The 23,448-nt window shown below is 39.6% G+C and overlaps 1 protein-coding gene across 1 annotated transcript; it reads right to left on the bottom strand.

The window, feature by feature from the left end:
• Positions 1–42: 42 nt before the first annotated feature.
• Positions 43–17,060, bottom strand: LOC121378767 (alpha-L-fucosidase-like). Its single transcript, XM_041507074.1, has 8 exons — positions 16,688–17,060; positions 11,722–11,828; positions 10,980–11,110; positions 9,348–9,481; positions 6,047–6,144; positions 4,492–4,624; positions 1,955–2,125; positions 43–538 (listed from the first exon to the last, which is right to left on the bottom strand). The coding sequence occupies exons 1-8, from the start codon at positions 17,038–17,040 to the stop codon at positions 283–285; spliced, it is 1,383 nt and encodes a 460-aa protein (XP_041363008.1). The 5' UTR covers positions 17,041–17,060; the 3' UTR covers positions 43–282.
• Between the last annotated feature and the right edge of the window lie 6,388 nt (positions 17,061–23,448).

Here is a 23,448-nt window from a genome sequence, read left to right as displayed (position 1 = left end):
CCATTGTCTTTGATATCCAGTCATGGTGCACAACTACAAGGAATGGGGATCGATCCCACACCGACGGCACATCAAGTGAGCACTTTATCACTGGGCTAAATCCCACCCTCGGAAACATTAACAGAAATAATTGTTAGCAGAAACTTAATTCTTATATGCACTTTTCCACTGACACAAATGGAATGATATAATTGTAAAACATAACAGTACTACATTAGTACATAAATCTCACTAAGTAATTAAATTAAAACATGAAAACAGTAACAATTCTTGAGCAATAAATTAAGCATTTTTCAGGCCGACCATCTTAAAGGTCCATGCCCAATCACAAGGAATGTTTGCAATAGTTAACTGTGGTACGTAAATCTCAATTCCACCAGTTGCTCCCGGCTTGTATTTCAGACTTCCTGGGTATCCAAGGAGACTGACTGTTGTATCCATGGCAACCTGTGGATCCCCCAATATGAGGACCGATTCCGGCCATTTTGTAGTGATGGCGTAAACTTCAACTCCAGATGCCCCAGTTTTGCTGGTGTACCTGTAATAAAGAATGTTAATGTATTAAAATACGGTACTAATAATGTAATGATTAGTGTCAAACGTAACAGTAAACGCCATTAACAGTATTTATATGAAGTAAACAAAGAAAAAACTGGAGCACAGAAAAAAGACCTCCAAAACAAATCGGTGAAAGAGAAAAAGAAGGAAGTACAGTCACATGACCAGAACAGAAAGGAGGACTCATTGGAAGAATTTATAATTATAATTATAATAATAATAATAATAATAATACAATAATAATAAATAATAAAGTTCCCTGAAATGGTCAAGATGGTATTTTTGCAAAGTATTATTTTACAAAGTTAGCTGTTCAGGGATTTATCCAGGGTGTTTTGCCAGGGTCCCATGTCTTATGGGACTGGGAAAATTAGTGTGAGTCAATCATACTAATTGGGATACATTTTTAGGTCACTCATTGATGCAGTACCCCAATGTTTATTAGAACAGACATAATTATATATATTGGGAATTTTTAGTGCCTCTTTCTTTTGGGAAGGGAGTCTGGGACCTATGTTCAGACTCACAGAAACGCCTGGATAAATCCCTGTTGTTATTAGGGGCAGGCCCACCCAGGATGTTCTTAGACCAACTGGTTGACTGCTCCAGTTATGTGGCCCTCAGTATGATCAGTACAATTCTACCGGCATCGGTAGTGTTGTGGTTAAGCCATCAGACATAAGGCTGGTAGGTACATGGTTCACAGCCCTGTACCGGCTCCCACCCAGAGCGAGTTTTAACTACTCAATGGGTAGGTGTAAGGCCACTACACCCTCTCCTCTCTCACTAACTACTGACAATTAACAACTAACCCACAGCCCAGATAGCTGATGTGTGCCCAGGACAGCGTGCTTGAACCTATATTGGATAAAATCACGAAAATAAGTTGAAATGGAATGAAAGTATGACTCATGTTCGTAATGATTATCGGTGTATACCTTCCAAAATTAATTCACACATTTTGCTCTATTACCAAACATCTGCATGCATATAAGGTTCCAAATGAATAACTACACATCTATGTATAGATTAGGACTAATAATGTGAATAGAATTTTAGAAATACTTGGTGAAAAGGTTTCAGGACAGGTCACTTTGCCCAAACGTCTTCATCGTTTTTGCCTGAATGCAAACATTTGTTCCAGCACTTGGGGGGAGGGGGAAAACAGTACTTGACCTTCCCGACCTCTCATCTCATATGATTTCTGAACTGTTACAACTTACTGTATGTGCCGATATCTGCCTCTCATCCAATCATCCTTCTGTTGTCTCATATTGTTTCCCCCATCTCTCATCTACATGTCAGTGTAATACAATAAAAAGTAGATTGAACTAAAATTTAAAGGGAGATAATTGCATAAAAATGTACTCAGGCTATTTAGCAAGTCTGTACTTACCAAACCCTGGGTGTCATGGAGTCGTTTTGATATGTCCATGGCTTGGTGGCGTAAATAGCATCCCCGTTCACACCCAGCCATGATCCCATTTGTCGGAGTCGCTCCTCGAAGATTGGTGCAATTGTTCCGTAGGATGTGGGACCCACGTCCACAAGTAGGTTCCCTCCATAACTACAAAACAAACTTTGTAAATCAAGAAAAAAGTTTTGTTTTTCGTTTAACGACACCTCTAGAGCACATTGATTATTAATCATCGGCTATTGGATGTAAAACATTTGGCAATTATGGGGCCTTATTCACAAAGGTCTCTTAGGCTCTGCTAGACAACAAAGCATCCTCTTTGTAAGTCTTTTAGCATTGTACTGCGAGATCGCAAAGTTGCGAGAGTTTAGTGAAGAAAGCCCCAGACACTTAATGCAGAAAAGGATCTTTTATATGCACTTTCCCACAGGCAGGAAAGCACATACCATGGCCTTTGTCCAGTTGTGGTGCACTGGTTGGAACGAGAAAAAACCCTATCAGTTGAACGGATCCACTGAGGTGGTTCGATCCTGTCCCCATAAATCAAGAAATGATAGTTTAAGTAACAAAAGGAATGGAATGTTTACCGCTGGTTGCAACATGTATGTCTTCTATTAATATAAAACCTGGGCAGGATTTATCTCTGTAAGATGAGTGCTATCCTGAGGTGCTGTGTCTTGTGTCGCAGGATCGAACCACCTCGGTGGATCCATTCAACTGATTGGTTTTTTTTTCACATTGCAACCATTGCACCACAACTGGCCAAATGTCATGGTATGTGCTTTCCTCTGTGTGGGAAAGTGCATGTACATATAAAAGATCCCTTGCTGCATTAGGAAAAATGTAGCAGGTTTCCTCTGATGACTACGAGTCAGAATTACCAAATGAATTGACATCCAATAGCCGATGATTAAGTATTCAATGAGCTCTAGCAGTGTTGTTAAACAAAACAAACTTTTATTAACAGAAAAGACCATGGGTGTCGAAAGATGTCAACGACTGGAGGGAGGAGCCAATGTGTAATGCCTAATCTTCATTGTTAGTGGGGTTAGTTCCCTGCTACTCTCACACCCACACTTCTGATGCAGGCTGTGAAAGGAAAGGAATATTTGTTTAATGAGACCTCGGCTATCTGGTGTACTTAGGAAAGAGAAGAAATCCAATATCACCTCATAGGCTATTCTTCCAAAAAAGCAGCAAAGGATCTTTTATAGGCATTTTCCCTATAGACAGGACATTACATATCAAAGCCACTGATATACCAGTCATGGAGTACTGCAGGGACGGAAAAACCGTCTTAAGTTATGACATCACTATGGCATGTGCTGTAGTGATGTCACAACCTACCTACACATGTACAATGGTTTTACAATTTTGTCGCACTAAGATAGGACAATCCATCTTATGACGTATATCACACCTCCATCAAACACCACTAGAGCACATGGATTTATCAATCATCGGCTAATGGATGTAACTTTTGACACATCGTGTTAGAAAAAACCTGCTCCGTTTTTTTCATTGGCAGAAAGGGATCTTTTATATGCACTTTCCCCCAGTCAGGACATCACATACCACAGCCTTTGAAATACCAGTCATGGGGCACTGGATTGGACGGGGAAAAGCCCAATCAGAGAATGGGTCCACTGAGGTGAATCGATGCTTCATAGGTCTACCACATGCTATCTCCTATGCATACGTCTGAAACTAGACAAATCATTAAAAAATAAATATAAAATAAAGCTTTACAGAGACAATCCCGAAGGAATTTACAGTTACAGAGGTGATTCGATCCTATGATGCACGCACCTCAGGGAAGCGCCCTACTAGCTGACTGAGCTAGACCCGGCTTGTAGTAGGCAGGATGCACTTCAATTATTGTTTATGCTTGGTAGGTCTACCACATGCTATCTTCTATACACACATAGTTGAAATAACATTATAATTAGTGTATGGGGTGGGTAGATACACTCATTGCCCTACTAGCTGACTGAGCTAGACCCGGCTTGTAGTAGGCAGGATGCACTTCAATTATTGTTTATGCCTGGTAGGTTTACCACGTGCTATCTTCTATACACACATAGTTGAAATAACATTTTAATTAGTGTGTTGGGTGGGTAGATACACTCATTGCCTAAACCATCAATTCTGAAACAAGACAAATCATTAAAAAATAAATATAAAATAAAGCTTGTCAGACAACCCCTAAGGAATTTACAGTTAGTTAATAAAATTGTAAGAGCAATCTTTAGATGAGGATTCTGTTAACTGAGAAAGTTGCATGTTTCTTTGTTGTAACAATTTTGCTGATTTGAAAAACATTGATCAATTGTCTGATGGTCAACTTGCTATAAAATCAAGTTGCTTGACCAAACTTTTGGTTGTTGTGAATAATCTGATGGCTGATGTACAATGTACAAATGGACTATTTAGACTTTAAATGAGATCACTAAGGTACAAAACAAGACTGGGATGGTTTATTCTGACTGCAGGGTCCGATGGCCCTGGTAAACTACCTGACAGTTTCAACCAGCAGTGCGATGAGATCCTCGATGCTGTAAAGCTGGTTCACAGTGGCGGGGCGGCGGTATCCCCAAGAATAGCGGTCAATACTCATACAGTTCTCCCATTTCCGAGGCTGCAGTTTGCCTGAAAAACAAAATTAGGACTTTCTGTTTAGTAAAGCAAACAATGGGTACTTACAAAATTACAATTATATAATAATAATAATTTGTAATTTTAAAAAAACTTTTTTTTAAATGTGCCCTATGTAAATTTTGCATCATAAAAATTATTTATACTTCAACTATAGCTTATATCTTTTGGCAGATGCTTTAAATTATCTCTTTTCTGTTTTTTGTTAATAAAAGCAAAATTGTCCCGAAAAAAAGTAAATATTCTTCTGTTCCAAGTCCAACCACTGGCCATGTCAGAGATTAAGCTTGGAACAGAAGTGCCTGAACCTTAATTGGATAAACATGTAGGCACATACATAGAGTTTAAACAAGCAAAAGTTAGTTTGTTTAGTTTAACAACACCGCTAGCACACATTGATTTATTAACTATCAGCTAGTGGATGTCAAACATTTGGTAATTCTGACATATAGTTTTAGAGAGGAAACCCGTTACATTTTCCATTAGTAGCAAGAGATCTTTTATATGGACTTTCTCACCAACAGCACAGCACATACCATGACCTTTAAAAACCAGTTGTGGTGCATTGGTTGAGGAAAATGGATTCACTGAGGTGATTCGATCTTATGATACAAGCACTTAGAACAGGACCATCACTGGCCTTCGTGGTGTAGAGGTCAAGCCATCAGCCTCAAGGCTTGTAGGTACTTGGTTCACACCCCAGTACCGATTTCCATCCAGAGCAAGTTTAAAGGACTCAGTAAGGTCATTACACCCATGGCTCTCTCACTGAACACTAACACATAAACCATTAAACACTGTCCTGTACAATCAGTCCATGCTGAAGTGTGTGCCCAGGGGAGCATGCTTGAACTTTATTTCGAAATAAGCATAAAATTAAATTAAAATGAGTGATTAAATGAACAGGAATATCAGTTTAGTAGATAAGGCACAATTAATAAAGTTATGTTTAAAACAAAATTAATCAAAAGTTAAAGTTTGTTTTGTTTAATGACACCACTAGGGCACATCAATTAATTAATCATCGGCTATTGGATGTCAAACATTTGGTCATTCTGATTCATAGTCATCAGAAGAAACTCGCTACATGTTTTTAATTAGTAGCAAGGCATCTTTTATATACACTATCCCACACAAGATAGCACATATCATGGCCTTTGATATACCAGTTGAGGTGTACTGATTGGAACAAGAAATAGCCCAATGGGCCCAGCAACAGGAGATTGATCCCACACCGATCGAGCATCAAGCGAACACTTTACCACTGGGATGCGTCCTGCCTCTCATATTTTATATTTTGAGAAATATTGCTCCAAATATTTATAGAGAGACGTCCCTTCAGATAAGCCAAAAGTACTACCTCTTGACATAACAAATAACAATTTTAAAAAACGCAGTACAATAATATGGACTAACCTGGATTGAATTTATCGTTACAGTTTAAGAAGCCTCCATGCTTGCACCGTGCATTGGATCCCCACCGGTCATTTACAACAACTGTGTCCTTTACTGGGCTGTTCAATATAAAAAACACAGAATCATCAAACATGTTAGACTCAAACCATAGGGCTCCATCAGACGATGTCAGCAGGGAGAAACAGCTACCGGTATATATTGTCACCCTTCAGTAGGGGTGGGGTGGCAAAGTTAAAGTTTGTTTTGTTTAACGACAGCACTAGAGCACATTGATTCATTAATTATCGGCTAATGCTTGTCAAACATTTGGTAATTCTGACATAGTGTTGGAGAGGAAACATTTTACTATTAGTATCAAGGGATGTTATATATGCACCATCCCACAGACAGGATGGCACATACCACAGCCTTTCATAAACCAGTCGTGGTGCTGTTAAAGGTTTTTGTTTTGTTTCACGACAGCACTAGAGCACATTGATTTATTAATTATCAGCTATTGCATGTGAAACGTGGTAATTCTGACATAGTGTTAGAGAGGAAACCTGCTACATTTTCTATTAGTATCAAGGGATCTTGTGTATGCACCATTCCACAGACAGGATAGCACATACCATGGCCAGTAATGAATGAGAAGTAGCCCAATGGGCCCACCAAAGGGGTGGTGGGCAGGAGAGGCAATGCATAATCTCCAAAACTCATGGCCTTTGATATACCAGTATTGAATGAGAAGTAGCCCAATGGGCCCACCAAAGGGGTGGTGGGCAGGAGAGGCAATGCATAATCTCCAAAACTCATGGCCTTTGATATACCAGTATTGAATGAGAAGTAGCCCAATGGGCCCACCAAAGGGGTGGTGGGCAGGAGAGGCAATGCATAATCTCCAAAACTCATGGCCTTTGATATACCAGTATTGAATGAGAAGTAGCCCAATGGGCCCACCAAAGGGGTGGTGGGCAGGAGAGGCAATGCATAATCTCCAAAACTCATGGCCTTTGATATACCAGTATTGAATGAGAAGTAGCCCAATGGGCCCACCAAAGGGGTGGTGGGCAGGAGAGGCAATGCATAATCTCCAAAACTCATGGCCTTTGATATACCAGTATTGAATGAGAAGTAGCCCAATGGGCCCACCAAAGGGGTGGTGGGCAGGAGAGGCTATGCATAATCTCCAAAACTCGTGGGAGTAGTACTCTCCTGTCATACAGATGCTTTGAAGGAAGGTAGGAAATGTTTTATTTAACGTCGCACTCAACACATTTTATTCTGTTACATGGCATCGGAAATATGGTTATGAACCACACAGATATTGAGAAAGGAAATCCACTGTCGTCACTTTATGGGCTACTCGCAAGGTATCTTTTATATGCACCATCCCACAGACAGGATAGTACATACCACAGTCTTTGTTACACCATGCAGTCGTGGTGCACTGGCTGGAGCGAGAAATAGCCTAATGATCCCAATGATGGAAATCGATCCTAAATCGATTGCACATCAGGTGAGCACTATCACTGACACGTCCAGCTCCCCCCCCCCCCCCCCCCTCAAATGCTTTGAATGTCTATAAAAAAAACTATACGAGATGTTACTAAGCACTGGTAATCAAAGACCTCGCTGTTTCAGAGAGCTATCACTCTCGCTCTCCATCATTCTCCTGAGACTCCGGCAGGATTAAGCTCATTCGGTTGAGTGCTCACTCACAGTGCTTGCGTCGTAAGATCGAACTATCGTTGTGGATCCATTCAACTGATTGGGATGTTTCTCGTTCCAACCAGTGCATCACAACTGGTCAAAAGGCCATGGTATGTGCTTTCCTATCTGTGGGGAATGTGCATTTAAAAGATCCCTTGCTGCATTAGAAAAAAATGTAGCACGTTTTCTCTGATGACTTCGTGTCAGAATGACCAAATGTTTGACACCCAACAGCCGATGATTAAGTAATCAATGTGCTCTAGCGGTGTCATTAAACAAAAAAACTTTTTTTTTTCTCCTGAGACTAGTTCAAGGAGAGTAGCTTTTAGCTCCCTTTAGCATATGAAGTTATATGGCATCAATATGTTAATCTCTTAAATGGCTCCCATTAATTTAAATTAGGGGAGCAATTAATCACTCAATTCAAATTTGTTCATGTCGAGGTCTGCCGGTGTAATACATTTGTGCCAAACGAGGGGCAGGACGTAGCCCACTGGTGAAAGCGTTCGCTTGATGCGCGGTTGGTCTGGGATCGATCCCTGTCAGTGGGCCCATTGGGCTATTTCTCACTCCAGCCAGTGCACCACAACTGGTACATCAAAGGCTGTGGTATGTACTACCCTGTCTGTGGGATGGTGCATATAAAAGATCCCTTGCTGCTAATCGAAAAAGAGTAGCCCATGAAGTGGCGACAGCGGGTTTCCTCTCTCAATATCTGTGTGGTCCTTAATGTCGTCAGCACATTTAAAACTCCAACCTGTGGTTATTTTGACACGGCACAGGCCTATTTATTTAACAACTCGTCAGCATATTTAAAACTCTAACCTGTGGTTGTTTTGACTCTGACTACTATAAAGCAGCAATGGATCTTTTTTATGAACTGTCCCACACACAGGACAGTACATACCATAGCCTTTCATGTACCAGTTGTAGGGCATCTATCACTGTGAGGCATCTATTCTATAATCCATCACATCTCGGACTATAGTGCTTTACAAGTACAACCTGTCCCTTGATTGTTTCAAAACATCTGATGTAACAGAGTTGATAAAAGATTATTTAATACCAGACTCTAAGAATTTAAAATTTGCATAAGCCATTTGTGTTACACAAAAAAATTCAGGTAACCCACTTAATTTTGTGTAACCCATTACTGTCATGTAAATCATGTCCTAAACATGCATGTTATGCCAAACGAGGCTTAAAGTATACCATTAATTGTGAGAAAAAAGTATGAGTTTTTAAAATGTGACTGTGATCTTTTATCCCGAGTGTTTTTCAAGTTTACATGTACAGGTATGTTTGTGATGTCATGTCATCTTATAGGGTTTTATGTGCACATTCAGAACAAGCTGTTGTAGCGCACACCTGTCAGGAAAGGTGGGGGGAGGGGAGAGGAGGGACCACCTGCACTGGCAGGTGCAAGGGAGCACCAGCAGCCACATCAAATCGGTAGCAGGCGGGTGGGGGTGGTGGTGGTGCTATGCAATTTTGAATGGAGTAGTTAATGCCAAAGAGAAAAGGGTGCGCAATTTTGATTGAGGAAATTTGGCGAGGTTTTGTGTGTGATGTGTGGCTGTGTTTATATACGTTTTTCTTTGTAAATCACCTTTCGTTATAGAGCCAGGCCAAGAAGATTGTGGCATTCCAGTACCAGTCTGGGGCCATCCAGTCTCCGTCAGACCATATAATATCAGGCTTGTACATGTTGACAATTTCATACAGCTCAGGAAGTGTTTTTCTCTGAAATGTAAAATAAAAATGATATTACCTACCACGATATTGATTACCATGATATTGACTACCATGATACTGACTACTTAGAAATTGATTACCATGATATTGATTACCATGATATTGACTGCCATGATATTGACTACCATGATATTGACTACTTAGAAATGGATTATCATGATATTGACTACCATGATATTGATTACCATGATACTGACTACTTAAAAATTGATTACCATGATATTGTTTACCATATTGACTACCATATTGACTACTTAGAAATTGATTATCAAGATATTGACTACCATGAAATTGATTACCATGATATTGATTACCATATTGACTACCATGATATTGATTACCATATTGATTACCATGATATTGATCACCATATTGATTACCATGATATTTGACTACTTAGAAATTGATTACCATGATACGGACTACTTAGAAATTGATTACCATATTGATTACCACGATATTGATTACCATGATTACCATACTGACTACCTAGAAATTGATTACCATATTATCATGATATTGACTAGCTAGAAATTGATCATCATATTGACTACCATGATTACCATACTGACTACCTAGAAATTGATTACCATATTATCATGATATTGACTAGCTAGAAATTGATCATCATGATATCGATTACCATGATATTGATTACCATGATATTGATCATCATGATATTGACTACCAGGATTACCATACTGACTACCTAGAAATTGATTACCATATTATCATGATATTGACTAGCTAGAAATTGATCATCATGATATTGATTACCATATTGACTACCAAGAAATTGATCATCATGATATTGATTACCATGATATTGACTACCAAGAAATTGATTACCATGATATTGACTACCATGGTCCACCATTTCAATTTCCATGATCCATGATCTTGATTATTTCCACTCTTAAAGTTACTAACTGGAAATTATTTTGTTTTAACCTATGTTTGAAATTCATATATTATCTAGAACAATTACTGAAAAGTGACAATTAGTCTATACTGAGTTTAACCAAGCATTTGTTACACGAAACCTGTTTATACCTGTGTAAGTGCAGGGAATTATGCAGGGGAGGGAGCCAAGTTAATCATAATTTGTTTCATTAAATACTAGTATACATGCAAAGATCCACCCAATGTTAGCTGATTAAGATCAATTATTTCTCTGTATGGTACTTTAAAAAAAAAAATTCAGGGCCCAACAACTTTTCTTATCTCCTACTATATATAAGTTCAAAGGCCATAACACTGAAAAATAAGCAAATCACCATGAAAGTCAAAACTTGATCTGTAACAATTCATAATAAAACTATATGTGGGACAGACGGACAGATGGGCGGACGGACAGACAGACAGACAAAAGGATGGTGAAGAAACCTATAATCCCCTCCGCTTGGACCGATAAGAGGCTAAAAATAAAGACTTTCTGTATATATGTAGGCCTACATGTACATATTGAATGCTGTATATATCTTACCATAACAAAGTCATTTGTCTGAAATTTATTAGCTTGGTCCTTCTCAAACAGTGGGTTGTACCACTCAAACAGGGAATGATACAAGCCAAAGTGAATGTTGGTACGGTTTCGAATTGCAGAAGCCAGTGCTCCTGTGAACAAACATGGAAGAAATTCAACCAATGAAAAAATATAATTTTATCTTCAGTAAATATAAAAGCCACCTTCTGAATATAAAATAAAATACTTGGTTTGCATCTCCCTCCAACCACCCCTCTCCCACACACATACACACACCAAAAAACATCACAAAAAACCCAAGAATACTCCCTTAAAAAAAAAAAAAATGCTATATTAAAGGTCTTGCTATGTATTGTCTTGTATTGGGGAGGGGGGGGGGGGTGCATACCGGTATACAAGATCATTTGCTTCTGAAGGAAAAATGTAGCGGGTTTCTTCAGAAGACTACCAGTCAGAATTACCAAATGTTTGACATGCAATAGTCGATGATTAATTAATCAATGTGCTCTAGTCATTAAAGAAAACATACTTTAAATTTGTATATGTATATGTACTTCATATTAAAACAAAAAGGAAGTGCTATAGTTTAATTATTTTACTTTTTGTCAAATGCAAATGACTGTAAAATATAGATATACTAGCCATGGTTGTTTTCCTTTTCTAAACTTAAATTAACACTGCATTTATACCAGGAAACAAATATTGTAAAATACTATAAAATATATGATACTTTATTCCGAACCTACGAGATCCCGTTTAGGGCCCACATCCATAGCATTCCAGTTAAATGAATATTTGGATGGCCAACTTGTGAAACCTTCATGGTGTTTGGTCATGTGAACCACATACCTGCAAAACAAAACAAAAAAACAAATGTCAATAGAATACATTCTGATTAATATATGGTTTTCAAAAACTGTGGCTCTAAGGATGAGATTTATGAAGTGGTGTGGGGCGTAAGGCCTGGTTTTATCCAGGATGAGATTTATGAAGTGGTGTGGTTCTAAGGATGAGATTTATGAAGTGGTGTGGGGCGTAAGGATGAGATTTATGAAGTAGTGAAAGGATGAGATTTATGAAGTGGTGTAGGGCGTAAGGATGAGATTTATGAAGTGGTGTAGGGCGTAAGACCTGGTTTTATCCAGGATGAGATTTATGAAGTGGTGTAGGGTGTAAGGATGAGATTTATGAAGTGGTGTAGGGCGTAAGGATGAGATTTATGAAGTGGTGTAGGGTGTAAGGATGAGATTTATGAAGTGGTGTAGGGCGTAAGGATGAGATTTATGAAGTGGTGTAGGGCGTAAGGATGAGATTTATGAAGTGGTGTAGGGCGTAAGGATGAGATTTATGAAGTGGTGTAGGGCGTAAGGATGAGATTTATGAAGTGGTGTAGGGCGTAAGACCTGGTTTTATCCAGGATGAGATTTATGAAGTGGTGTAGGGTGTAAGGATGAGATTTATGAAGTGGTTTGGTGGCGTAAGGATGAAATTTATGAAGTGGTGTAGGGCGTAAGACCTGGTTTTATCCAGGATGAGATTTATGAAGTGGTGTAGGGCGTAAGGATGAGATTTATGAAGTGGTGTAGGGCGTAAGGATGAGATTTATGAAGTGGTGTAGGGCGTAAGGATGAGATTTATGAAGTGGTTTGGTGGCGTAAGGATGAAATTTATGAAGTGGTGTAGGGCGTAAGACCTGGTTTTATCCAGGATGAGATTTATGAAGTGGTGTAGGGCGTAAGGATGAGATTTATGAAGTGGTGTAGGGCGTAAGGATGAGATTTATGAAGTGGTGTAGGGCGTAAGGATGAGATTTATGAAGTGGTGTAGGGCGTAAGGATGAGATTTATGAAGTGGTGTAGGGCGTAAGGATGAGATTTATGAAGTGGTGTAGGGCGTAAGACCTGGTTTTATCCAGGATGAGATTTATGAAGTGGTGTAGGGCGTAAGGATGAGATTTATGAAGTGGTGTAGGGTGTAAGGATGAGATTTATGAAGTGGTGTAGGGCGTAAGGATGAGATTTATGAAGTGGTGTAGGGAGTAAGGATGAGATTTATGAAGTGGTGTAGGGCGTAAGGATGAGATTTATGAAGTGGTGTAGGGCGTAAGGATGAGATTTATGAAGTGGTGTAGGGCGTAAGGATGAGATTTATGAAGTGGTGTAGGGCGTAAGGATGAGATTTATGAAGTGATGTAGGGAGTAAGGATGAGATTTATGAAGTGGTGTAGGGTGTAAGGATGAGATTTATGAAGTGGTGTAGGGCGTAAGGATGAGATTTATGAAGTGGTGTAGGGCGTAAGGATGAGATTTATGAAGTGGTGTAGGGCGTAAGGATGAGATTTATGAAGTGGTTTAGGGGTAAGGATGAGATTTATGTAAGGATGAGATTTATGAAGTGATGTAGGGCGTAAGGATGAGATTTATGAAGTGGTGTAGGGCGTAAGGATGAGATTTATGAAGTGGTGTAGGGTGTAAGGATGAGATTTATGAAGCGGTTTGGTGGCGTAAGGATGAAATTTATGAAGTGGTGTAGGGCGTAAGACCTGGTTTTATCCAGGATGAGATTTATGAAGTGGTGTAGGGCGTAAGGATGAGATTTATGAAGTGGTGTAGGGAGTAAGGATGAGATTTATGAAGTGGTGTAGGGCGTAAGGATGAGATTTATGAAGTGGTGTAGGGCGTAAGGATGAGATTTATGAAGTGGTGTAGGGCGTAAGGATGAGATTTATGAAGTGGTGTAGGGCGTAAGGATGAGATTTATGAAGTGGTGTAGGGCGTAAGGATGAGATTTATGAAGTGGTGTAGGGCGTAAGGATGAGATTTATGAAGTGGTGTAGGGTGTAAGGATGAGATTTATGAAGTGGTGTAGGGCGTAAGGATGAGATTTATGAAGTGATGTAGGGAGTAAGGATGAGATTTATGAAGTGGTGTAGGGCGTAAGGATGAGATTTATGAAGTGGTGTAGGGCGTAAGGATGAGATTTATGAAGTGGTGTAGGGCGTAAGGATGAGATTTATGAAGTGGTGTGTAAGGGCGTAAGGATGAGATTTATGAAGTGGTGTAGGGCGTAAGGATGAGATTTATGAAGTGGTGTAGGGAGTAAGGATGAGATTTATGAAGTGGTGTAGGGCGTAAGGATGAGATTTATGAAGTGGTGTAGGGCGTAAGGATGAGATTTATGAAGTGGTGTAGGGCGTAAGGATGAGATTTATGAAGTGGTTTGGTGGCGTAAGGATGAAATTTATGAAGTGGTGTAGGGCGTAAGACCTGGTTTTATCCAGGATGAGATTTATGAAGTGGTGGGCGTAGGGAGATTTATGAAGTGGTTTTATCCAGTGAGATTTATGAAGTGGTGTAGGGCGTAAGGATGAGATTTATGAAGTGGTGTAGGGCGTAAGGATGAGATTTATGAAGTGGTGTAGGGCGTAAGGATGAGATTTATGAAGTGGTGTAGGGCGTAAGGATGAGATTTATGAAGTGGTGTAGGGCGTAAGGATGAGATTTATGAAGTGGTGTAGGGCGTAAGGATGAGAGATTTATGAAGTGGTGTAGGGCGTAAGGATGAGATTTATGAAGTGGTGTAGGGCGTAAGGATGAGATTTATGAAGTGGTGTAGGGCGTAAGGATGAGGATGAGATTATGAAGTGGTGTAGGGCGTAAGGATGAGATTTATGAAGTGGTGTAGGGCGTAAGGATGAGATTTATGAAGTGGTGTAGGATGCGTAAGGATGAGATTTATGAAGTGGTGTAGGGCGTAAGGATGAGATTTATGAAGTGGTGTAGGGCGTAAGGATGAGATTTATGAAGTGGTGTAGGGCGTAAGTAGGATTTATGAGTAAGGATGAGATTTATGAAGTGGTGTAGGGCGTAAGGATGAGATTTATGAAGTGGTGTAGGGCGTAAGGATGAGGATTTATGAAGTGGTTTGGTGGCGTAAGGATGAAAGATTTATGAAGTGGTGTAGGGCGTAAGACCTGGTTTATCCAGGATGAGATTTATGAAGTGGTGTAGGGCGTAAGGATGAGATTTATGAAGTGGTGTAGGGCGTAAGGATGAGATTTATGAAGTGGTGTAGGGCGTAAGGATGAGATTTATGAAGTGGTGTAGGGCGTAAGGATGAGATTTATGAAGTGGTGTAGGGCGTAAGGATGAGATTTATGAAGTGGTGTAGGGCGTAAGGATGAGATTTATGAAGTGGTGTAGGGCGTAAGGATGAGATTTATGAAGTGGTGTAGGGCGTAAGGATGAGATTTATGAAGTGGTGTAGGGCGTAAGGATGAGATTTATGAAGTGGTGTAGGGCGTAAGGATGAGATTTATGAAGTGGTGTAGGGCGTAAGGATGAGATTTATGAAGTGGTGTAGGGCGTAAGGATGAGATTTATGAAGTGGTGTAGGGTGTAAGGATGAGATTTATGAAGTGGTGTAGGGCGTAAGGATGAGATTTATGAAGTGGTGTAGGGCATAAGGATGTAATTTATGAAGTGGTTTGGGGCGTAAGGCCTGGTTTTATCCAGGATATTTCACCTGGGTCCCATATGTCCGATGGCAATGGGAAAATTAGCACAAGTAAATCATACTTGGGATATGTTTTCAGTATGCAGTACACTAAATACTGTTAAATTCATTTATTAGAACAAACATAATTAAATACATGTATATAGATATATATATACTGGGAATTTTCAGTACAGAATTTGAGAATTTTCACTGATATCTTCTTTGGTGGGGGGGAGGGGGGGTAGGGGGTGGAGTGCATGATATAAAAGATCCCTTGCTACTAATGGAAAAATGTGGCGGGTTTCTTCTCTAAGACTCTTATGTCAAAGTTACCAAAAGTTTGACATCCAATAGCCAATGATTAATTAATCAATGTGCTCTAGTGGTATTGTTAAACAAAACAAACAATCTTTTGGGAAGCGGCCTATGTTCACGTGGATAAATCCTTATAAGGTCAAGAGAAAACTTGTACACATCCTTATCTTCCATTATGGGGCGGGACGTAACCCAGTGTTAAAGCGCCCGCTTGGTGCACGGTCCGCCTGGGATCGACCCCCGTCGGTGGGCTCATTGGGCTATTTCTCGTTCCAACCAGTGCACCACAACTGGTATATCAAAGGGCATGGTATGTGTTATCCTGTCTTTGGGGTGGTGCATATAAAAAAAAACACTTGCTACTAATGAAAACATGTAGCGGGTTTCCTCTCTAAGACTATATGTCGAAATGACGATATGTTTTACATCCAATAGCTGATGATTAATAAATCAATGACAATGTGCTTTAGTGGTGTCGTTAAACATAACAAACTTTAAACGTTATCTTCCATTAACAATAAAATATAAATTTACAAACTGAGGTTTAAGATGTTTTCTTTGTGTGCCTGGGTTTGTTTGGGGGATTTTAAAATTATTATTATTATTATTAATTATTTATTTTGTTTTAGTGCTTGTGGGGGTGTTGTCAACAAATTTCTCAATGTTTTCTCAAAAAGGGTGATAAAAAAAATTATTCGGGAGATATACATTTCTGGGCTTGTTCAGTATATTATCAATCTGATTAAAATTAGCTCTACTGGATCTAGATGTAATAATGGAGCTAATTTTAATTAGATTGGTATATTATGTTTTTGCGTCACAGAAACCGCGCGTCTTGGAAAATAAATCTTGAACAGCCCCTGAAGCAAAAAAAAAAAAAAAATTTTTATACGAACCGGGCTCCGGCAGCCTGGAAAATATCCGCCCACTTATTGGGATCAAAGAACTCTGCCTGGAACATCGGGGCGAAATCTGCATACGTGAAATCGGGTCTGTAGTTCTGCTGCATAAACGCCACCACGCTTGGTGTCCCGGTCACCCACTGTTCCCAAAACCACTCCGTAGTGAAACTCGGGACAGAGAACACCCCCCAGGTGAGCATAATTCCGATCTTCCCTTCGTCGTACCAGGATGGCAGGGGTCTGGAGTCGATGGATTTCCAGTTCGGTTCATAGTGTATGGCGCTGATTAACAAAAATAGCGAACAAATTACCACCAGTGTAAAATTGTTACTTGTACTGACAGACATGGTTGTCAATCTACTGAACGCGGTTTTGGTCACGTGTTGTATTTCCTAGGTAGAGTATACTCCACGACACAAGGAACGACACAGTTAATAATCGTCGAATGGATCTCAACATTTGGCGCAACGATGTCATGGGAAAAGAAAAAATTAAGTTTTCTCAACATTTGGTGCAAGGATATCATGGGAAAATGGGTCCCTGCTTTTGGTGGGCCCCTAGGCTTCAGCCTAGTTAGTTCACCAAGGTAAACATCTACGGTCCGTTTTTTAACATTTTGACATTTATTGGACCCGATGTTTACAACTTGAACAGCAAAAACAAGCGTGCAGTTTCCGCCCAGATTTCAGGCGGAATCGATACAACCATGGAATTAATTATTTCGTGGCGAAATATGAGATGTACCAATAAATATAAACACTTACTGTATAAAGAAAACTTCCCGAGTCACGTTTTACGCATAAATAGACAGTTTGTCCAAATAGTAATCCTGCATTAATCCAATTTTCAGTTACGAACAAAATCTCGAATATTCCCGCCGGCCATTGTGAGCATATTTAAAATGTGATTGAAAACTGTTGGTGGAATCGGATTATTTTTATTATTATTCGTCTCGGGTTCACGAGTTTATTCCACGATATTTAATGGAATATCACGTTTAATAATAATAAATAAATAACTTAACTAATGAATAATATTTTTTAAAAATCAATTAATTGATAATAAATTAATAAAAACAATTAAATTTAACTGAATAAAACCCCTAAAATAACTAATGACCAGTAATTATAGCTAAAAAAAAGAAATGAAATTAAAACAAAAAAGAAGAGAAAAAAAAAGAGAAAAACCTTTGAAACACATGTAAGCAATGGCCTGTAATAATAATATTTAAAAACAATTACTAAAGGAAATAATAATTTTGGAAAAAGTAAATAAATGAAGGCCTTAAAATAAGTAATGACCTGTACTAACAATCATTATTTTTTTAATAATAATAAAAAAGAATAATGTAACCCACACAAAGCACATATGTAGAAACAAAAATAACAAAATAAATAAATTTAATAATCAATTCCATTCAGTTCCGCAATATTTCTTTTTACTGGGTGTACGTAAAATGCTTGATACGAATAATTCTCGTTCCGCAAAATGTTCATTCCGCATTTTCGATGTGCCAGGATAAAAATAGCTTTCAAATGTTTAAATGTGTCATCTTCAAACATCTAATCATGGAAAGGTTACCAAAGGTATTGTACTTAATATTTTTGTCTAAAATTTATTAAAATATGTTGTTGTACGTGTTGAGGCTCTTAAATAAAGCACATATGCCTGATTTTATTAAATCGTGATTGCAAATGGAAAATTCGATCCAATGGATAAACGTTACGGCACAGCAATAAACATCACAATAATAAATATCGTGCCGGAGACGTTTATCTTGATGAACTACAGCCTAGTCAGACTTAGGGATAATGCGGCACTGACCACAAGAGTATCGTCCGTGGCCCTGTTTCGGTGAGGGCCCTGTTTCGGTGGTTTCGTCGTTTTTGCTCAACAATACGTCTTTAATTTTTGCATGGGTAAAGTTAGCCCGAGTACTCTGACTGTAAGAGAGCTAGACGGACATTTGGACATAAACACGCTCTCATTACAGTCAGAGACCAACCTATGTCTTTTTTTGGCAATTCCTGACTACCAGACGGTAGGCAACGAGTCCTGCTCTAATACCACAACAATCCTATGTTTGACGTCAAATACCTTTACATCAATCATTTTCGAGTTAAGTGATACAAAAAAATCCACGTATTAATCACTAATACACTTACTACAGAAAGAAACCCGACAGCACCCACATTCAGCTACGCTTCGTGACACTCCGTCGCAACAATTGCAAAGCTCGGCGATCTATTTCGAGACGTAGACCACGTGATCGCGCACTGGGCGATTCCGCCTTGTGCAGCAGTTACAGGGGCCGTCTCATATCAAGCGGTAGCCCGAGTACTCTGACTGTAAGAGAGCTAGACGGACATTTGGACATAAACACGCTCTCATTACAGTCAGAGACCAACCTATGTCTTTTTTTGGCAATTCCTGACTACCAGACGGTAGGCAACGAGTCCCGCTCTAATACCACAACAATCCTATGTTTGACGTCAAATACCTTTACATCAATCATTTTCGAGTTAAGTGATACAAAAAAATCCACGTATTAATCACTAATACACTTACTACAGAAAGAAACCCGACAGCACCCACATTCAGCTACGCTTCGTGACACTACTCCGTCGCAACAATTGCAAAGCTCGGCGATCTATTTCGAGACGTAGACCACGTGATCGCGCACTGGGCGATTCCGCCTTGTGCAGCAGTTACAGGGGCCGTCTCATATCAAGCGGTTATTATTTTCATAAACAAAATCGTCAGTCAAAAAAGAACTTGTAAATCAGCGACAAATATCATTGTCGTACTGTTAACTGCCAATGCGTATCGATGGGTAATCTCATTAATTGTGGCTACATTCTACGCTGAAAAAAGTTCTAAACCTTTTTTTAAAACTCCCACACACCCTCTCGTTCTGAGTACAGTTTGTGGCCCTGATCAGAACTCGTGGTAGCGTACTTGAACATCAAACTGATATAAGCAGGTTAATTCCCGACATCGACCTGGCAGTCATTTGTGGCCATACATGCATACGGCGAAACTCATCGCCATCGGTCCCTAGGCGTCAGCTTGTCTACTATGACGGAACTCCTGTCTACAACTGATCATTGAGTATTGTGTTACAGAATCGGTCTTTGTTCAGTTGTTGAAAACAATTGGGCTGTGTTCTACGTTAGGTTAATTCATTGTCATAATTATTAACTACCATACATATATGTGATTTACATTTGCTTGGATAAAACGATCGTTCATATGAAATTAGTTATTAAGCAACAGAATACTTACAACCAACCCAAAACAAAATTTGAACTATTTTTATTACTTAATTTACTAGTATCCTACCGCCTTTTTCTTCTTTATTTTTCTTTTTGCTTTTTAATGAGATATCACAACCACAGTTTCACATTTGAGTCATTTCCGCATATTTCTTAGGGAGTGGGTTTCAGCTCAGTCGTTTGAGTGTTCGCGTCGCAGGATCGAACAACCTCGATGGATCCATTCAACCAATGATTTCTTTGTCGTTCCAACTAATGCACCAGAACTGGTCAGTGGCCTGTGGGAAAGTACATATAAAGATCCATTGCTAATGTAGCGGGTTTCTTCTCCAATACTCATATCAGAGTTACCAAATGTTTGACATCCAATAGCTAGTAATTAATTAATCATGTGCTCTAGTGGTGTCGTTGAACAAAACAAATTTCAATATTTTTAGTTTTGATCTGAATAGCAAAACACTATAAGATAAGTTTTAAAGATCGAATGAGCTATGCACCGATTCAATTTTGATTTTGCAGTAACAAGCATTGCCATCCTTCCCCTTAACGCCTCGGAATACATCTTATGATACCCCATCCCTCAAGAGCGTTACGTAATTTGTTGAAGAAAAAAAATCCCACACACACACACTCTACTACTGTACTAATGACTAATTCATAAAACATAAAATAATCAAATTAAATTACTACTTACTTTATCTTTCATAAGAGGAGGCCAGTACGTAGCACATACTTTGCCGTATCCTGTCGATAACACCCAAATGTATCCTTCAAATTCAAAATGGAATCAATAATGTGTAATTGTTTTGGTTTAATGACGTAATGAAATCCAAATTCATCCAAAACGGCATTAGCCAACTCTTCTATGTTGTAACTTCGCTTGATATGAGACGGCCCCTGTAACTGCTGCACAAGGCGGAATCGCCCAGTGCCCGATCACGTGGTCTACGTCTCGAAATAGATCGCCGAGCTTTGCAATTGTTGCGACGGAGTGTCACGAAGCGTAGCTGAATGTGAGTGCTGTCGGGTTTCTTTCTGTAGTAAGTGTATTAGTGATTAATATGTGGATTTTTTTGTATCACTTAACTCGAAAATGATTGATGTAAAGGTATTTGACGTCAAACATAGGATTGTTGTGGTATTAGAGCGGGACTCGTTGCCTACCGTCTGGTAGTCAGGAATTGCCAAAAAAAGACATAGGTTGGTCTCTGACTGTAATGAGAGCGTGTTTATGTCCAAATGTCCGTCTAGCTCTCTTACAGTCAGAGTACTCGGGCTAGGGTAAAGTAAACAAATGTCTTTCACATTCACAGAAATGTTCGTAAAAATAAGGTTAAAACGAGCAAAGAAAGCAAGATCGAATTTAACACAGTTATAAACACTGCACATTTCTTAATACCTTTTTTCTATGATTTTCGAAAACTGTTATTTGAAAGAAAACTTATTTTTAAAAACTATTTTTGTCTGTTCTCAACTGTACTGCTATTTTGTTATTGAAGTCACATGACTGTCACGGCATCTACTGGCAAAACTCTCTTTATGTACAGATACTTGCCAAAATATATGGTACTTATATATTTTAACATAAATATATTTCTGGATATCTGGGCTACTCTTTTCGATTAGCAGCAAGGGATCTTTTATATGCACCATCCCATAGACAGGATAGCACATACCATGGCATTTGATGTACCAGTCGTGGTGGTGCACTGGATGGAGCGAGAAATAGCCCAATGGGCCCAATGACGTTGATCGATCTCAAACCGACCGCGCATCAATCGAACGCTGAGAGAGAGAGAGAGAGAGAGGAGAGAGAGAGAGAGAGAGAGAGAGAGAGAGAGAGAGAGAGAGAGAGAGAGAGGAGAGAGAGAGAGGGCGCATGGAGGGAGAGGGGATGGTACAACGGGTAATTGTTTCAGGAAAAAACCTTATTATGCGGCCATCTGTATCTAGAAACCGGCCTCGGTGGCGTCGTGGCAGGCCATCGGTCTACAGGCTGGTAGGTACTGGGTTCGGATCCCAGTCGAGGCATGGGATTTTTAATCCAGATACCGACTCCAAACCCTGAGTGAGTGCTCCGAAAGGCTCAATGGGTAGGTGTAAACCGCTTGCACCGACCAGTGATACATAACTGGTTCAACAAAGGCCATGGTTTGTGCTATCCTGCCTGTGGGAAGCGTAAATAAAAGTTCCCTTGCTGCTAATCGGAAGAGTAGCCCATGTAGTGGCGACAGCGGGTTTCCTCTCAAAATCTGTGTGGTCCGTAATCATATGTCTGACGCCATATAACCGTAAATAAAATGTGTTGAGTGCGTCGTTAAATAAAACATTTCTTTCTTTCTGTATCTAGAAATTTCAAAATCAAGAACATTACGTGACGTTATGGTAGTGTAAATGTTTTCGGTTCATATGCTTTGGGTCTTGATTTGGGATATTGTCCACCCCTACTCCCCGCCGCAATTCCTATGTCGATGTTCTCAGTTTCGACTATCTGAAACAAATCATGTCATTATTTTTAAGATTACTAAGTAAACATAATGATGTATGTGTCTAACGCCAAATAAAGGGGATACATAGTCAAGAGTGTGTACAAGATTATTTTATCTTTTCGAAGTACATACAGATAAAGTGATAAACGTAAACGGTAATGTAACCGATCTGAATATGTGTCCATGTTAATACGAAGATGTACGGGCCAAATGGCCTCGTCCTTTAATTGTCTTTTTACTAATATTATCAGTATGCCAGTCTATTCATTATTGAACCCGAACTGGGAATCTCTCGATTCCAGACCCGCTGCCATCTTGGTAACGACGAGGCAAAGATAGGAATCTTTCTTCACTGGGGTGTGTTTTCTGTCCCCAGTTTCTATTCAGAATGGTTTTGGAAACGATGGAAGGAAGGGAGCCAAGTGTCGTAAACTTAAGTATGAAACAGAACTACAGACCCGACTTCACGTATGCAGACTTCGCTCCCCATGTTCCAGACAGAGTTCTATGATCCCAATAAGTGGGCAGATCTTTTTCAAGCTGCTGGAGCTCGGTTTGTATCTGTCTGTCTCTCTGTCTGTGTGTCTCTCTCTTTCTGTCTCCCTCTGTCTGTCTGTCTCTCTATCTCTCTCTCTGTCTCTCTCTCTCTCTCTCTCTCTCTCTGTGTGTCTGTCTGCCTCTCTCTTCGTCTCTCTCTGTCTGTCTCTCTCTATCTAAATCTGCCTCTCTCCTCTCTCACTATTTTAGTCTGTCTGTCTCCTCTCTCTCTCTCTCTTTAAATCTGCCTTTCTCTTCCTCTCACTATCTTAGTCTGTCTGACTATCTCTCTCTCTCTCTCTCTCTCTCTCTCTCTCTCTCTCTCTCTCTCTCTCTCTCTCTCTCTCTTTAAATCTGCCTTTCTCTCCGCTCACTATCTTAGTCTGACTGACTGACTGACTTCCCCTCTCCCTCCCTCGCTCTTTTTTTCCCCCCCCTCCCCCCCCTTCCTTTA

Source organism: Gigantopelta aegis, chromosome 8, assembly GCF_016097555.1.
Source record: "Gigantopelta aegis isolate Gae_Host chromosome 8, Gae_host_genome, whole genome shotgun sequence".
Classification (NCBI taxonomy): domain Eukaryota; kingdom Metazoa; phylum Mollusca; class Gastropoda; order Neomphalida; family Peltospiridae; genus Gigantopelta; species Gigantopelta aegis.
This window is presented reverse-complemented; position numbering and strand designations above follow the sequence as displayed.

Excerpts from the sequence above, each read along its gene's own strand:
- LOC121378767 (XM_041507074.1), bottom strand. The coding sequence starts at position 17,040 with ATGTCTGTCAGTACAAGTAACAATTTTACACTGGTGGTAATTTGTTCG. Across the intron at positions 4,625-6,046 it reads TAACGATAAATTCAATCCAG|GCAAACTGCAGCCTCGGAAA; the intron begins GTTAGTCCATAT and ends TTTGTTTTTCAG. Across the intron at positions 2,126-4,491 it reads CTGCTGGTTGAAACTGTCAG|TTATGGAGGGAACCTACTTG; the intron begins GTAGTTTACCAG and ends TTTGTTTTGTAG.